Raw genomic sequence first — 18,289 nt, forward strand, 5'->3', positions numbered from 1 at the left:
ACACACACACACACACACACACACACACACACACACACACACACACAAAACCCAAAAAATTGGGAATATTTTAAACCATAACTTTTTCTAAAACTTTAACTCAGGACATAGTTGTTGTTTTTTTTTTTAACACAGTCTGTAACTTAAATAAAATTTCAGGCATCCACAGTCATATGAACAAGCAAATATATACTGGAGTGTTGCCAAAAAAAAGTCTTTTAAAATACTAGAGTAATGAAATTGAGCTGTTGAGTATTTAGCTGAAACTACACTGTGATAGAGGAGATGTGTCCCGCTCCCGTAGGACCTTCCCAGCCTTTCCGTCTGTGCTCCTGCATGTGTTGTCTTCTCCAGTTAGACTGAGAGCTCCATGAGTGGAGGGTGCTCTTCTCTTTATGTTTGTATTCTTGGCACTTAGCACAGGATGTGGCTTCATAGTAAGCGCTTGATAAATACTTTTCATTCCTTCATTACATAAATAGACATTTGTAGCTCAAAAAATAAGTACCTCAGAGCCTGCAGACTACCTTCCTTTGAAGCCCTGTGAGGCTAATACAAGTATTATTAGCACCATTTTATTATAATAATTATGATTATTTAATAAATATATAATACCTAGTTAAAATAATAATAGCAATTTATATATCACTTGACAGTTTGCAAAGCGCTTGACATGTTAACTCATTTGATCTGAGATTACCTGGGAGATGATTGCTGTGATTATCGCTATTTTATAAATGGGAAAATTGAGGCTGAGAGAGATTAAGTGACTTTCTCAAAGTCACACCACTAGTAAAGGACTGAGGCAGGATTTGAACCTAGGTCTTTCTGATTTGAAGTCCATCACTCCATCCACTGCACCATTCATTTAAAATGACGTGATCATGGTCACACAGCTGGCAAGCAGCGAAGCTAGAACTCACTCAGTCCTCAGTCTTTTGATTCCAGATCCAGTGCTTTATCTCATGCATCCTCGAAAAATGTCCAGGAGTATCGCTGATCCCTGTGGAGGAAGAAAAGGTCTTAATTAAGGACCAAACTACAAGGAATTAACTTCATTCGTTCCACATCCCATGGGCTCTCTCCAGCTTTGTTGAGCAAGTTGTGAGGCAACTTAGGGTGTGGAAGAGATGGACTTGAGAAGTTCTGGGTTCAAATCTTGACCTTGACACCAGTTATGTGCCCATGGACAAGACTCTGAGCTTTTGTTTTTTCATTTGCAAAAATGGGCTAATAAAACATATTGTATCTACCTCTGCTGAGGCACTGCTGTCATCACTTGGCTCTGTGATTGTCAGCTGTGGTTCTTGGCTGGAAAGCACACCATCAGTGATGGCAGACCTCAAGATACTGGCCCATTTACAGAGGAGAAGACTGACACACAGAGAAGGGAAGGCACTTACCTGCAGTCACAGAGCACAATTACAAAATGATAAAGCCAAGGTGTTTCTGTGTTACTGTTTTTAAGGCTTTTTATTATTATTATTCCAAGTGTTCTGACACAGCACAAAAGGGCTCAAAGTGAAGGTGACAGGTTTTATTTTCCATTGGAATTATTTTTGAAATTTAACATAAAAAGTAACACTGACTTTATTTTGCCCCTATAGCTTTATAATGAGAGAGCTGAGAAAGATCTGTTATGGCATAATGGAAAGAGCGCTGGACTTGGATTCTGGAAAGATCAGGATTTAAGTCTTGCCTCAAAAGCTTACTAGCTGTACATCCCTGAGCGAATCAGTGAGCCTCTCTGAACCCCTATCTGTAAAATGAGAATCAAAGAAGATCATGCATTTTAAAAAGCTTGACAAACCTGAAAGTGCTGGAACAGCATCGTTTTTGCAATTACTGGCATTGTGACATCACAGAGCAAACGAAATGAAACAAAGAGCCAGCACACCTGCAGGCAGTGTCCCCTGCTGGGCTCTCAAGGATTCACAGTAACCGTTTTCAGTGCTCGTAGTACCTCTTTAATACCTAGGAGTTTCCTTCCCCCCTTATCTCCATTCTACAAATTCATTTCTTAATGGTCAAGAATATTTCCTTGTTGTCTGCTCGAAGACCTGATCATCCCATTTCAAATGTTCTTATTTCCGATAAGGCTTAAAAGCAAATAATTACAAAATATATAGATTGAGAACAACAATATTTGAACTTCTGGTTTGGGGTTTTTCTTTTAAACGTGTTGATAACAAAGGCTTTAGTTTTGTCTTATGGGAATCTTAGATTGGCCATTTTCTGTGGATAATCTAGATGTGTTTAAATCATTCTTCCTCTCTGATGTCACAAAGAGTCAGGCCTTGGCTTCAGGTCCATCAGTGTAATTTTATTTTGACCTAAGTAATGAGAAAGACAGCACAGAAAAGCTATTGAGTTAAATCTATGTTTGGCTGGAAAGATTCATGTAGTCCAGGGCCCTTAGATAAAGGAACCGAAGTCCAGAAAGGTGGTTAGCTACCCAAGGTTGCCATGAAGTCTTATCCATTTTAAACCCTAGGAAAAAATTTAAATGGAAAGTGCTTAATTTTTGTTTATTGACAAGGAATACAAGGTGGGAGAAATATTTGTGAGTGGAAAAGCCCTTCAGCTGTTCTCCTCTGCGTCATGTAGGGGAACAAGTACACTAGCAGTTCAAGAAGGCCAGTCCTGCCTGCAGTTTTGCATTTACCTTATGGCCTGAGTTTCTCTTCCTTCTGTTCTTCTACTAAAGCGGATCTTGCTTGTGAAACTAATATAAATTAAAATCTTCCTTCTCTGATTTTCATTTCTGAAAATTAAATCATTGACGGTATAGTTTCAATAAATGGTTCGATATGTTCCCAAAACTCAGGCTGATAATTCAGTTACTTCTTGTTAGTGCTCTTCCCCCTCCTCAAATAATTCACTTATGTAAATGTTACACCACAACCCTCAACTCCTCCCGGTAAACTCATTGAAGGCAAGGACTTTTATTTTTTGTGTTTGTATCCCTGGCACCTGGCACAGTACCTTCCCCATTTTTGTTCAGTCTGTTTTAGGCGTGTTTTACTCTCGGTGTCTCCATTTGGGGTTTTCTTGACAAAGATACTGGAGTGGGTTGCCATTTCCTTCTCCAGCCTTTCACCTAGTAGGTGCTTGTCAAATCAAATGTGTGCACAATTCTGAAACATTTTCTTTAGTGCTTGCATCATAGACGTTACCAAGAAGTACATAAAATGGAGTGCATCATTGTACTTTTCTTAATTATAAGGTGAAGTATGAAGTTACTGAAGATGTATATACTTCTAGAAAAAAGCAGCACCAGACGATGATGCATTATTTCTGTGCGTTGAATACTCTTCAGTATAAGAAGAAAATAGCAATGCTAGAGCCCCTGCTTGGATACATGCAAGCTCAGGTAAATATTAGAGGTTAATTCTATAGTGAATTTCTCCATCAAGTTTTAAATTTGAATATATTGTAATTGTATTATAGATCTACGTGTGTGTGTGTGTGTGTATACACACATACACATAGTATAGGAGAAGAAAGTTTTATAACTTTTAAAACTACTTAGCTTCTCTATCACATCATGCCATGGAACTCACCATGATTTCTGGAAGGCTTTGCCCATGGGTACTCGAGTTCCTGTGAGTCCCTCCCAGGCCATAAATTCAGTGACTGTCTGTTGCCGAAGACCCCACCAAGTCCAGAGAAGGTTGGCTACAGTCAGTGGATTATTTTGGCCAGAATAGCCCTTAGGTGAGCCCTACATCTCAGAGGTTAGTATCTGTACTTATCTGAAGAGTTCATTGAATGTCTTAAGAGTACCTTAGTGATGAAGTGGCTCTTTTTCTCCTTTTTTTTCTTAAAGTCTTTCTTACGTGTGGTAATTGAGAAATTTTTATTGTGATTTCATTGGTATAGCAATGTAGCTAACTCTACCAATGCAGATCAACAGCTATAGTCTTGGTCTTAGATACAGCTATAGTCTTGCCTGTGGCCTGAGAGATTAAATGATTTGTCCGTGGTCAGAAAGCCATTATGTGTCAGAGCCTGTGTATGACTTGCACTTGAGTCTTCCTGAAGACAGCTCGCTATCCACCGTACTACACTGCCTGTCACAACTTGAGGTAGTTTACTGAAAGCCACAGATCCCCAAAGTCATCACTTTTAACTCTCTGGATACTCAGTTATGTTACTGTTACGTATTATATAAGTTATGTATTATTGATATTAAAGAATAGCAGGATAAGTTTGAGTTTTATTTTTCCTTTACTTTGACCACTTCCTAATAAAAGTAGAAGCACAGCAATAGCCAAAAGGCATGCAGTAGGAAGGAGAAATAAGAATTAAGGCCCTAGATTATCAGAGTTTAATGGAAATTGAAACATGTTTTAACCATAAAAGTTAATTTTCAGAAAATTAAATATATATTGATCTTTTTCTGATAAATATATAGTGGTGTTGTAGAGGTTATATTTAAATAAAATTTTGGCTTTTTTCCTCCTAGATAAGTTTCTTCAAGATGGGTTCTGAAAATCTCAATGAACAGCTAGAAGAATTTTTAGCAAATATTGGAACAAGTGTACAGAAGTAAGTGTGTTCCTGCTATATTTACCATTTATTTAATCTCAATAAAAACATCTTATTTTTGTCATGTGGTTTTTTTTTTTTTTGTATGGCCTGTAAATAGCATCTTGTCTCACAACAACCCTTTGTAGGAGGCATCACAGGTAATATCACAGTTTTAATATAAGAAAACCGGATCAAAGAGGTTGGGACTTGATTTGGTCACACAGCTTGTCAGTAACAGAGGCAGGAGTCACTTGCAGGGCTCTCTCTCCTCACTCTCAGACCAGCCCTCATTCCCTTGCACCACCACCCTGCCAAAGAAAATAAACAAGAGGAAAATATTGCTGAGGACTCCCAAAAACTACTGTGCAGTTGAACAAAGAGCCACATAAGTGGGGAAACAAACAAGTTTGCCTTTTCCCAGTTCTCTCTGAAGTTCTGTTAGCTTTGACTTGATTTTAATTTTCATGTAGCTATAGTTAAGAATCTGCATGTTCTTTTGGTCATCTTAATTTGCATTACCTCATATAATGCTTTTCATATTTCCTCTTATGCTACAGATTTTTTGTTTATGATACCATAATATTCAATTACATTAAAATGCACTACACAATTCATTCAACCATCCATTCCCCAATTTTATGTGAAGTTTGTTTCTAAATTTTTGCCATTGTCAATCAATTATAGATGCTTTTGTACAAATGGGCCTTTTTTCCCTTTTCTTAATATATTTTGAATTAAATGATAGCAAAAGAATCACTTTATCTAAAGTATTAAGTTTTGTGAGTCTTGTTGTACATCACCATATTGCTATCCAAAAGTTTTGACCAGTCCACCTGTTAGCTCACAGATCCACCAACATTGCATTTTCTTTTTATCCTCTCCTCCGTCTTCTCTCTTCCCTTCAGTTTTTTATGACTTATTTTGTCTTTTTATAGGTTTAGACTATTGGATAAAGCCCCTAGAATTTTGGTTTTGGTTTGGTTTGGTTGTTTCGGTTTTGGTTTTCGGACAAACTGCTGCCTAGCAACCGCTTTCCCAATCTTGTTTTTGGGAAGTTGACTGTTTTTTAAACCCAAGTGTAAGGCTATACATTTCTATTTGTAAAATTTCATATTCTTAGCCTAGCTTGTAAAGATCTTTTAGGATCCTGACTGTTTCTCCTCCTAGCTTTATGTCAGCTGTAAAGCTGATAAGCATGCAGTGTATACTGTGATGCTGATCACCAGGCCTAGATCCATAAGGCATGTCACCTTCACTCAGAACTCATCACCCCACACCATCCTGCTTCTGTCCCTTTGTCCACTCCATTCCTTTTACCTGATAGATTTTTTTTAACCTCATAGTGTATGCCTTTCCTCATGCCTTTAGCTAGAAGTTAATCTCTACCTTCTAAATTCCTGCTGTGCATTCCAGTCTCAATGACACTTACCCCAAATTATCATTATATTTCATTATTTGTGATCACATGACTTTCCTAGTAGACTATAAGCTCCCTTAGGGAAAACTCTGTGTCTTAATCATCTCTGTACTCTCTACAGGACCTCATGTTTTCCATGTAGTAAGTACTCAGGAGTCTATTCAGGGAATGAACTGCTGTTTTACCTTGCTCTTCCTTTATCGACTGACCATCCATACAGACCCAGTTTGGGAGCCTAGGTTAGCCAGCAGGAAAGCCTATTCATCATGGTGTGGAACTTGAAGAGAAGAATTCTAAATCATTCTGGCACAGTCTGAACGATGATATTATCCAGTGACAACCTTCAATAGCGTGGGAAAGCAGAGCTGTTTTACAGCTGCGCTTATCCCCATCATGTCCAATACTCAGTTTGGTTCTAAGAACAGCAAATCTCTACATATTTAAACAAACAGAAAAAAAAATGCATTCCAGAATAAAATCTGAAGTATTTTTTAATTAGTTGCTTGACTTTTTTTTAAATGCTCTAAGCTGTTTCCTTCCATTAGTAAAGATAATCAACAATTTACTATATTAAACTTTCTTTAAAAAAAAATTATTACACTTGAGTTCTAAGCTAAGAACTTTTGGAGTTCTAAGTTTATAAATAATAGATCCCTCTCAGTCTGCACTAGAGAAGGCCAACATTTGGCACAGAATTTGAAGCTATATGTGTATTAAATTTTCAAGAAAGTCATTGTTTCAGTTGTATCCAACTCTTCATGACCCCATTTGGGGATTTCTTGGCAAAGATACTGAAGTTTTTGTCATTTCCTTCTCCAGATCATTTTACAAATGAGGAAACTGAGGCAAACCGGGTTAAATGATTTGCCGAGGGTCACACAGCTAGTATCTGAGGCTATATTTGAACTCAGGAAGATGAGTCTTCCAGACTCCAGGTCCAGCACTCTATCCACTATGTCACCCTAGCTACCCTTACAAGAAAGTTATTTGGTAAAAATATAAATGTATTTAGTGAAGATTGTATCGATTGACACTGGACTTATCAACTTGCTGTGTTAGTGTTCGCAGGGAAATGGATTGTGAAGTAGAAACCATGCAACAGACAATAGAGGATTTGGAAGTAGCCAGTGACCCATTATATTTGCCTGACCCCGACATCACCAAATTTCCTGTTCATCGGAACTTAACCCGCAAGGCTGGATATCTCAATGCTAGGAAGTAAGATAACACTCTTTTGACCTCAAACAGTTTTATGTCCAGTATAAAAGAGTATATTATAAATGAGGATTGTATGTGTATATACTATACTATTATTTTGGTATTTCATCTATGTGTGTGTGTATATGTATGTATGTATATGTGTATATATCTATATGTGTGTATGTGTGTATTGCGGAATGGAATGAAAATAAATGTATGATTACTTTAAGGACCTGTGATTTCATTGTTGTGCTTTCTTCTTACATTGATGCTGTAGGTTATTGTCTTCATGAGCTACTGTAACTGAAAAAATAAAATTGATCTAATGAGTATTAATATACTAATAATGGTAGCATTTTATATAGCAATTTAAGATTTCAATGTGCTTTATAAATAATAGCTCATTTTGTCCTCAAAACAAACCTGGGAGGTAGTTGCTGTTATTTTCTCCATTTTTACAAATAAGGAAATGAAGGTAAACAGGAGTGCCTTGCCCAGGGTCACGCAGCTAGGAAGTGTCTGAAACAGGATTTGGCCTTGAGTGTTTGTGACTCCGTGTCTGTCTCTCACTCTTTGTACTGTGTTACCTAGCTCCCTTTAAAACATGCCATGAAGTCTGTCAAATGTGAATTTCACATGAAGCTTGAACTATATTCTGAGAGTAATTTTTCGCTTACAAAATAAAGAAGAAATCACCAATCAGTCTCAGCCAGCATACATTTATGAAGTGCTTGCTGTGGGCCAGACACTGCTAAGCACTGGAGCTACAAAATCACGTTCCACTTTGGTATTCATTGAGTCATTTAGCATTATTAAGGAATGTAGTTTGCTTAAAATCAGTCTCCATTGAAAAATAAAATTGGTCTAAAACTTGATAGTGTTTTGTTTTTGGCCCCCCAAATTACACCAAGAACAGAATGGCGGAATGGAGAGAAAACTGGCCACAGAATTAGAAAGCAACTGGGGTCAAGCCCTGCTTCTGACCTGTCCTGGCCATGTGACGCTGTCCCTTAATCTCTGAGAGCTTGAACTTCTCTTTAAGGCTTAAGTTAAACAGTTGTTGGTTTTCATTAGTTAAAAAAGCTTCCTCATCACAGGGATTTCCCTACAATGATAAAATCACAGGTCTGGACAAAATATAGAACTACTTTGGTGGCTAAATAATTTATATTTTAGTGATATAAAAGCCTTTCAGGATCCAAAGGGACAGTTTTCTCTTGGTTATAATGGATGTGTTATTGTGAAAACTCAGTTTGGACCCAGTAAAATCTCTGTACCAAGAAATGTAAAGTAAGGATTCTTTTGAAGCAGCAGGGCCCACATTTTGCCTTTGTGCACATAAAACTTAATTCTGTTTTATGTTAGTATTATTTTGCATATTGAAATAACCTTATGTCACCTGCTGTTAGATTTCCAAACATTGCTTTAGAAGCATTATATATGTGGATATTCCTAATCTCTTTCTGACTGAGAAAATCAGTGGATCAGTGGATCTTTTCTTGGCAACTGGCTCTAACAAATAGCATGAGATAAACAGAGATTATAACAGAACACAGAGCAAGGATTGAAAGCAGCCACTTAACTCATTTATAATCAGTTTTATTTATCAGTTTCTATAACATTGATTTAAATTAGAATGTGTAGAGACTCTTCAGTTTAAAGAACAACATTTTGCCATATAGTGTCTATTTGGCAAGTTTTAGAATTATTCTTGGTTTGAGTTGTATGTTACTTTTCTGTTAATTTCTTGAAAGTTGTGAAAAGTTTATACATGTCACTACTAAATGAGAATATGCTTTCTTTGATTAGTAAGACTGGCCTCGTGTCCTCTACCTGGGACAGACAATTTTACTTTACTCAAGGTGGAAACCTGATGAATCAGGCCCGGGGAGATGTGGCGGGAGGCCTTGCCATGGACATAGACAACTGCTCTGTAATGGCTGTTGACTGTGAAGATAGACGGTATTGTTTCCAGATCACTTCCTTTGATGGCAAAAAGTAAGTGCTTTTTCTGTTTATATATTTTAATATCAGAACAAGTTATGAAAAGGCTGGTGATTTTTTAAAATTCCAAAGTATCTGAAATTATATTTCTTATAAAATACATTCAATGTAAGATTCCTTTAATAAATGCAAATAGTGGATTGAGTTAGGGATTTTTTTTTTCTGGAATTTTGCTTTCTTAGCCTTTTAGAGTAGTTAATATACTAAATGGTTGTGTATTCATTTAGTTCTGAGTCTGTTAAAATTTAACTACTTTGTGTATTGATTTTTTTATTCAGATATAACTGATTAGATTCAGTTTTTTCATATTTATAGTTTTAAGTCATTTTGATGACTCCTTCTACTCTTAAATGAGATCCAGTATAGATAAGTTAATTTTCTCAATATTACATGAACATCTTCACTGTTTTGTTTTACATATGCCTTAAATTCTCCTTTTTTTTTTTTTTCTGTTTGGACACTGCTTTGATTCTCAGCCAAACTTTTCCTAATGTGAGGTATTTCGAATCCGGTACCTTTTTTCTGCTTAATTTTCCTGTGAGTCTTAGGAAATCTTTAAAGTTTGAGAGAATTATTTTTCCTCTCATTTTATAATTTTAAAAATTCTTTAGCTTGTTGTCTCCTTTCTCTGTAGTCAATATTAGATGGTCCTTTTGTTCTCCCTGCATCAAAAGGATTAAACTGACAGTGGATACAACAGTTTTTGACATTTTGTGTCTTCAGTTTTAGCTTGTTTGGCTACTTGTTATAAATTTACTATTTCACCATTAGTAGTATAATGGAAACTTAGTAAAATTGTTTTTCACTTTTTCTCTCAGCAGAGAATTTAGTCTCCCAAATATTTTTTTGATAACCCTCTTAAAGACAAAGTCTCCTTATTTATGATTAATAGGTTGCTTTTAAGGCTTATTAAAGCATGAGTAATCCAAAAGATAATTTAAAGTAGGTTTTCTAAATTAGTCATTGATTAATTTGATAAACATCATTAAGGATCAGAAAACTGAAATGAATTGTCTGAGATTTTGTCTTTGATTTATTTCTGGGTTTTTATTTTTTTGTTCTAGTCATTGAGTGTGGTCTTATTGGTATAATGCCTTGATAGGAAGCCTCCCTTTATCAAGCAGATCAACAGTTGTTATGTAGCCTTGAGTTTTAGAAGGTTTCCTGGTGCATTCATCTTACAATATCTGCCCAGGGGCACAAGCTAGTCTAGGTAAAAGGTAAAATTTGAACCCAAGGTTTCCTGACAGTGAGGCCTGCTCTCTCCTCTCCACCCCTACCAAGCTGACTCTCATTGTCCTGGTAGAAATTTCAATTCATTATATAAAGTTGATGTTCTGATGGAACAATATCTGTTTCTGATTTCATAGAATTTGGCACACATAACAAAAGTTAAGCTTACTAAAGTCTAATTCCATGTAAAGAAGTACAAATTGATTGGTTTTGACTTACATTTAAGGAAGAATAAATACTTTCAGATCTTATTGAAAGGTACTTTAAAAAAACTGAAACTCAAATTTCTTTTCCTCCTTTCAGGTCTTCAATTTTGCAAGCAGAAAGTAAAAAAGACTATGAAGAGGTAAATTGTATCTAGTTAATACCTTTAAAGAGAACTTTTGTCAAAATGCATTTTTTCCAAGAGGAATGCTTATGTTTCTTGTCAGCGTACTGCTGTTTGGAAGGCTTAAGAAGGTACCTTTGGACCTTATGACCATTGCTTTCTGAGTTGGCAGGCTGGCAGTGTCATGAAATGTCAGTCTAATTTATACCGTTCTCTCACCACCTGCCAACTAAGTACATAGTGGCCACAGATATGACCTGTAGCAGCTGAAACTCTAAAACCATTGGGAAGGGGAATGAAAGACAGAAAAACAAAGATTTGGGAATCCGTATTCTTCCTTACAAGTCTTTTATTTTTAGCTCCATTTTTGCTTATAGTACACCAGGTATGGAAGGTAAGGTACCTACAAATAACTGAACTGACATGTTGTATGTGTGTTTGGCTGGGGTGGAGGGGGAAGGGAACATTAGGGGAAAGTTTCTCTAAACAGGCACAAATTTCTAATCAGTTTTATAGTATAACTTGTTGAAAAACTTATCATGCTTACCCTGTCGTAGTATTCCTACAAGACAGCTTTTGGAAAGGAGTCAGATTTTCCTTTGAATGTTGCCCTTGAGGAAAAGATAACTTGATAGTTATCAAAATCGTTAATGCTTTCTGTTCTCTGGGGAAGCTGTCAGGTATGTTCTCTACCCTGTGCTGGATTTAGTAAACAAAACTGGTGTTCAGGAAAGGGTCAAGGTATGAGATACGCCAGACACATAAGAGCGTAAAGGGCCACCAGACTAATCATAGCACATAGCAGTATGAGGAGAAATGAAATAAAAAGAACATAGATTTCATAAAGAGATCTTTTGGAAATTTTTAAAAGTTTATTATGTGGAATAGTTATCATTAGCAAAGAACTACTCTTGAAATTTGCATTAAACCCATACAGGGTATCCGACCCCAAATGCCTTTCTGGGCAAAATGATACAAGAAGAGTGCATGGTTTGTGTTGTGTTAACATTGGTAGCAGCCTGGTACCACAGAAAGGGTAAAAGGGCTGGGGTCACAGGCCGTGGATTAGAATCCTGGCTCTGCTTCTTAGATATGTATGACCCTGGATGAAGTACTCTACCTGCTTTCCTCACCTGTGTCATTGAGGGGGTTGGACTCCTTTCCAGCTGTTAATTTAACTCTGTGATTCTGTGTTATAATTGCTAGGAAGTTTCCATGTTCATTATTTGAAATAAAATTTGGATATTATGATCTGCTCAGAAGGTTATTTAACACCTAATTTAGTTCAACAAACATTTAGTAAGCACTTGTTATGTGCACAGCCCTACTAAGCATTGTGAATACACAGACAAAAATAATAACAGCTAGCATTCATGTAATACTTTAAAACTTGCAAAGCAAAATAAAATATTACAGTATAAATACAAATATTATTTCATTTGATCCTCACAGTATCCCTGGGAAGTGGGTGCTATTCTTACAACTATTTTTACAGATAAGGAAACTCGGGCTAATACAGGTTAAGTAACTTGCCCAGGGTCACAGAGCTGGTAAGTGTCTGAGGCTGGATTTGAACTCAGATCTTCCAGGCTGTGGGCCCAGTGTCCTTATCTATTGTACCACCAGCTCAAACAGTTCCAGCCCTTAAACTTAGATTTTTACATTCTACTGGGGATTGGCTGGGGAAGGGTGGGGAGGGTAGAGGGAGAGATGTAATAAATAGCAGATAAATAAACACAAAAGTAATTTGAGGAGGAAAAGAACATTACACAATTGAAGTGATCAAGGAAAGCTTCCTTGAAGAAAGTGGTAAGGATTGTGAGAGGCAGCAATGCGGAAAGGCAGTACACTGGGAATGGCGTGTACTTTGTGCTGGTACACAGAGACAGGAGAGGAGATGCGGCATTTGGAGAGTGGCTAGTAGTCTGGGTGGGCTAGCGCAGATGGAAAGACCAGAAAGGAAGGCTTTGAAGGCAGATCATTTTTTATCATATTTTAACCTAGAGGAAAGAAAGGAAAAATGATCAGACTTGTGCCCTAGGAAGATTCTTTTTTTTTTGTCAGATGCATGGAGAATGGTTTGGAGAGGCAAGCAACCAGAATCAAGAATACCAAGGCTATTATAATAGTATACACATAGTAAACTTATTTTTTCCCCGAGTTTCTAAAAAATAAATGATAAGCCACATGGTGTGGTGAATAGTCAGGAAAACATTGGTTCAAGTCCATCAGAGGCACATATGCTACCTTTGTCACCATGGGCAGGTCACTTAACTACTCAACTCCAAGCAGCTCTCTAAGACTGAGGTACAAATGAGTTGTGCTGATCTGTATTTTGTGGGGGACATTTCCACACTGGAAATTTTACTGCACTAATAAATCATAAGTCTAGACCAAAACATAACAGTAATAATCAATATACAGACAAGAGGAAATAAAAGCCCAAACTAGCATGGTGACTGTATGACTAGATGTAGTCATGATAGGAGAAATGTCATGAAATTAGAATCGAGAAGACCTGGCAACTGCTTAAAAATTAGCCAGTTAATAGACTCTGAATTCAGTTAAAATTTCCTCCCCATTAGAAAGAATGAACTAGTAATGTTACTTCTGATGAAAATGTTGTATGTTAACTAAATATTATGTATTTTGTTCTTGAGAAGTTTTGATATAAAGCCTTAAATTGTTTTCTGTTTTCTCTTTCAGTGGATTTGTACAATAAACAATATCTCCAAACAGATATATTTAAGTGAAAATCCAGAGGTAATATTGATTGCAATAGCAAAATCTAGTTGTTGTTTTTTTGTGAATTAAATCATAATTTCTTGAATTCTTGAATAATGTAATTTCTTGAGTAATATTTTTTTAATTTCATCTTGACCTTATAACCACAATACATCACATCTGTACTCAGTCCCCATTTCTCAACCCCATTAAACATGGTATAGGCCCAGAGGGGGTGGGAAACCTGCGGCCTCAAGGCCACATGTGACCCTCTGAGGCCTCAAGTGCCACCCTTTAAACAAATCCAAACTTCACGGAACAAATCCCCTTATAAAATAATTTGTTCTGTAAAACTTGGACTCCGTCAGAAGGCCGCACCTCCAGGTCACAGGTTCCGCATCCCTGGAGGGAAACACCAAAATCATCTAAGGATTTATTAAGGACCTATGTTTGTGCTTGAGGTAGCATTAGGCACAATGGGAAAGAGACAGATACAGGATTCATATAAACATAATTATTACATATCTACTGAATGTACTTTGATATTCTAGTAATGGAATGTAGTCCTGATAAATAGAGAAGCAGCTTGGCCCTAGAGCCAGGAAGATCTGGATTCACATCTTGCTTCTGATCCATACTACATACATACATATGAAGCTCAGAAGTCATTTAATCTCTCAGGGCCTTAGGAAACTCTCAGACTCTAAATTGTAGAGAAGTCACCAGTCTGTAGGAATAGAAGGATTACTCTATCAGTGAAATCCCAGATCCAATATCTTCCTTATCCATAGCAGGAAATAGAAAGTCATTAAGATATCCATCACCAAAGCAGGATTTTAGGGAACCATAGAAATGGGTCCTGGGGCATAGGCAGCAGTGAAGTGGACGAGCCTGAGATCAGGAGTTGGGCTATCCTAATTTGATGCAGGTACAATCTAGCCTTCGGACAATAGGTTGTAATGAAAGAGTCAGCTAATGAAGAAAAAGCAAGTCTATTGCTGCCAGGTGTCCTCTGAACAAAGCTAAGGTCAGAGACCAGAAATGTCATGCTTTTTAAAATGTTTTTTAATTTTTAAAAAGTTTTATTTGTTCAGAGGATGGTTTTGATCCATCGACCTCTGGGTTATGACATGATAGGTGAATCCTGGCTCATGATTGCTGAACAGGCGGGACGCTTGGGAAGTCCCACTTCTTTTACTCTGGCGTTGATGTTTAAGATGAATTAGAACAGGGAAAGGGAAGCCAGTTAGAGTCATTGAGGTATGAGATGCAGGTGCAGGCCTGGAACAGCTGGAGTGGTACCTGCCAGAGTAAAAAGAGAAAAGTGAATCTGGGAAACATTTCAAAGAAAGAATTCAGAGTGGCAGCTGAACCAGATAAAAAAGGATGAGTTGTATGTAATCCTAAAACCAGCTTAGGGTAGACAGGTTGGGCAGACAAAAGGGGAACCCTTGCCAACAACTGGGAATTTGGAATGGGAAAGTAGTTTGGTGAAGATTTTGCATTGAGTTATGGAATTGAGTTTGGAATGAAAGCAGAACATGCTGTTGGAGAAATCTGGTAGAAAGTCGGAGGTAAGTAAGGAAAAAGAAGCAGTTTAAATAATAAAACTCCTCTGTTTTTGTAAATAAAACTCCTTGTTTTTGTTGCAGCCCTAGAAAATCATTGGTAATCCCTAAACAAGCCTTTTGCTTGATCTGTCAGTCTAGTCTTTTTCTTTTTTATTGAAAGCAAAAATAAAATCAAAATACAAATTAGGATGTGTTCGTGTCTGGGGGAAAATGTTGGGAATATGTTTTAGATGTTCATAAATTAAAATTATGGTTCTTTCCCCACAAATTTTTAAAAATCTACCAATTTGGTCATGTATTTTAACATTTTGAGTAAATTTATAATAACTACTATCTAAAATATCCAGTGGCAGAGTAATTTCTATTTGTTAGCCAAGTCTTTAAAAGTTGTATTTGGAAGAATGCACATGCATTTCTTGGGAGTTATGCCATTTATAAATAAAATCAACATACTACTTTAAAAATGCTAATTGACAGGGTTTTTTTGTTTTAATATATAGACTTTTTCTATTTAAAATTAGCTTTTCAGTTATTATTATTGTACCTAGCATAGGACCTGCGCACATAGCCAATGCTCAACAGTTGTGGAAATAGTGAGGAAAATGTCATGAAAAAGAAAGAAGTGCCATCTGTGGCCTGCCTGCTGACATTTAACGTGACATCTGAAAATACCTTGCAATGTCAATATTTAGCATGTCTAAAAAAGTGGGTACCATTTATGTGTGTATTTGTATTTTTATATTACATACACATGTGCATGTATGTGTGTGTATGTATGTGCGTGTATGTATATACACACACACACACGCACACATACATACATACCCACACATATATTTGTATTTAATTATAGCCTTCTCTAAGGCGGGGTGAGGAGGTGAATCCTGGCTAATGATTGTGAGGATTTGTGAGGAGGGAGAAAAAAATTAAAAGTGTATAGCAGAGAACAAAAGAAAACTTGGAAGCACAAAAAAGCAGAGGAGCTTTGAAAACAATGTGTAGTATTTATTACATAGTTTTTCCAAAAAAAGTTAACAGTCTGAAATGGAAATTCATGGTTTTATATTGAATCCTCTTTTTATATTTTGCTGTGTATTTAAGTTCAAAATGAATAAAAAAATTTAAATTTGAAAAAAAAAGTTGGTACCTAAACTCAAAAGATTTAAGATACTGTTATGTCTTAATGAAAACTAAGTAGTTTAACTAATGAAGAAGGACATCTGAATTGATGATGTTTAGAAGTTAACATCTCTTACTGTTAGAGCTGGAATGTCTGGAGGTATGCCATAGGTTCACGTTTTATTGCAACTTCAAAAGGATCTAACTTAGTATGTTGTTTGTAACTTTGTTAATTAAAAATATTGTATTGTGGCTTCTGACTCATTTACTTTTCTGAAGATCTTTTTCTAAAAATTAATACAGGAAATTGCTGCAAGAGTAAATCAGTCAGCTCTAGAAGCAGTCACCCCATCACCATCTTTCCAGCAGAGGCATGAGAGCTTGCGGCCAAACCCGTAAGTTACATGATTGCTTATTTAAAGAGCTTTATGAGATAGTTAAAGTGACCAGAATTTTGTATACTTTGATCTTAGCAGTGCTGTGCACACTAATATGGAAACAGTTCTCTCAGGCTATATTATAATTATATTTTAATGGTGTGAATTTACAATTAATCTGCTAAAGTCGAAATTTTTAAAACAGCAGATCCTTCATGGCAGGTCACTTATCCAGATATCTCTAGTGTTTGAGTGTGTTTTATTTTATACTTCTGGATCTATTAACACATCTTTTAGAATTCCAAGAAGCCATGATTTGATATGGTTAAAAATCAGGTTTTTGTGTTTTTATATTTTTGTTTTCTCTCATCCCACCTTTTTTTTTTTTTTTTGGCTAGGCAGTGGGGTTAAGTGACTTACCTAGGGTCACAGAGATAGTAACTCAGGATTTGAACTCAGGTCCTCCTGAATCCAGGGTCAGTGCTCTATCCACTGCGCCACCTAGCTGCCCCATCTCATCCCATCTTTTGCTTTTTTACATATATTTTGTTGAAATTTCCCTTAAACTAATAAAGTATTCAAATATGTGCACAAAAATAAGAGAAAAAGACAATTATAGAATTGTTAATGATTGTGCATGTGCTAAATTTATTTACCATTTTTAAACTCCAGCCCAGAAGATATACATACATATGTACATACATATGTATAAATAGATTTAACACAGGAGTGTCCATATAATCCTTATTTTGTGCAACTTTTATTTTCTGGTTTATTTAGCATGAATTTGTTACTGTTTGTATGTGTATATAGGATATCCCAAAAGTCTAGCATTTATAAAGCTCATTAAAGTTTGCAAAGCTCTTTTAAAAAGGTTAAGAACCCTTGTACTAGTGGGACCATTCAGTCAAAGGACAGGCACGGTCTTGTAACTTAGTTTAATTTTTTATTACTTTCCAAAAAGTCAAACAACTTGACAACTCCTTTCGTAATGTAATAAAGGTCCTGTTTTGTTTTGTTTTTTATCACAGCCTCACTCCAGCATTGAATTGACATCTTTTATCTTAACCAATTTTATGAGTGTCATTTGAGATGTCAGAGTTGTTTCAATTTGCATTTCAGTGGTTATTAAAGATTTAACATTTTTTCGTGTGTTTTTTGACTTGTATATATCCACTTTTAAAAAATATTAAGTATAGTTTCCAAAAACTTAAAATTGAGTATTTTCTTGCTTTTCTCTCTTTTTAGACAACCTCGACCACACACAGCTCGAACTAGTAGTTCAGGGTCTCTTGGATCTGAGTCAACAACTTTGGCGACCCTTTCCCTGGATTCCCTCGTTGCCCCAGATACACCTATACAATTTGACATAATTTCTCCTGTTAGCGAAGATCAGCCTGGCCAGGCTAAAAATTCTGGGCAGGGAGGCAAGTAGGTGAAACAACATTAAAACTCTTATGCTTTATTCTCCTTGTTTTTATAATTTAGCTTAACCATTTGAAATTGACCTACTCAGTATCATGTATCATTAATGTTATTTGCTTTTTCTATATCAGAAAGTTAGCAGCTGTCTCTTCATGTTTCTGAAATAAAGCATAATGAAAATCTGCTTGAATTCACCTTATTTGTTGACTTCTCTTAGTATATAGATTTGGAATACATGGCTTTTATCCAAGTACTCAGCCATCCAGATTAATTGCTGAAATAAATTTAGCCATTTGATGTAATAGGTCAGGTGTATTCAAGAGATGCATTTCATGTAGTGTTAATGCCAGGATTATTT

General features: G+C 36.2%; 1 protein-coding gene across 1 annotated transcript in view; it reads left to right on the plus strand.

Moving 5' to 3' along the window:
- The window catches only part of APPL1 (adaptor protein, phosphotyrosine interacting with PH domain and leucine zipper 1), a 43,821-nt gene that overhangs the window by 13,289 nt on the left and 12,243 nt on the right, over window positions 1-18,289 (plus strand). Inside the window, exons 8-15 of the mRNA XM_027863817.1 lie at window positions 3,227-3,373; window positions 4,469-4,551; window positions 7,010-7,168; window positions 8,960-9,148; window positions 10,691-10,733; window positions 13,422-13,478; window positions 16,433-16,524; window positions 17,755-17,937. Of these exons, the coding sequence (XP_027719618.1) occupies window positions 3,227-3,373; window positions 4,469-4,551; window positions 7,010-7,168; window positions 8,960-9,148; window positions 10,691-10,733; window positions 13,422-13,478; window positions 16,433-16,524; window positions 17,755-17,937 (953 nt within the window). The remainder of the gene's footprint in view (window positions 1-3,226; window positions 3,374-4,468; window positions 4,552-7,009; window positions 7,169-8,959; window positions 9,149-10,690; window positions 10,734-13,421; window positions 13,479-16,432; window positions 16,525-17,754; window positions 17,938-18,289) is intronic.

This window comes from Vombatus ursinus, unplaced genomic scaffold (genome assembly GCF_900497805.2).
Source record: "Vombatus ursinus unplaced genomic scaffold, bare-nosed wombat genome assembly UNPS02014773.1, whole genome shotgun sequence".
NCBI classification, from domain to species: Eukaryota; Metazoa; Chordata; class Mammalia; order Diprotodontia; family Vombatidae; genus Vombatus; species Vombatus ursinus.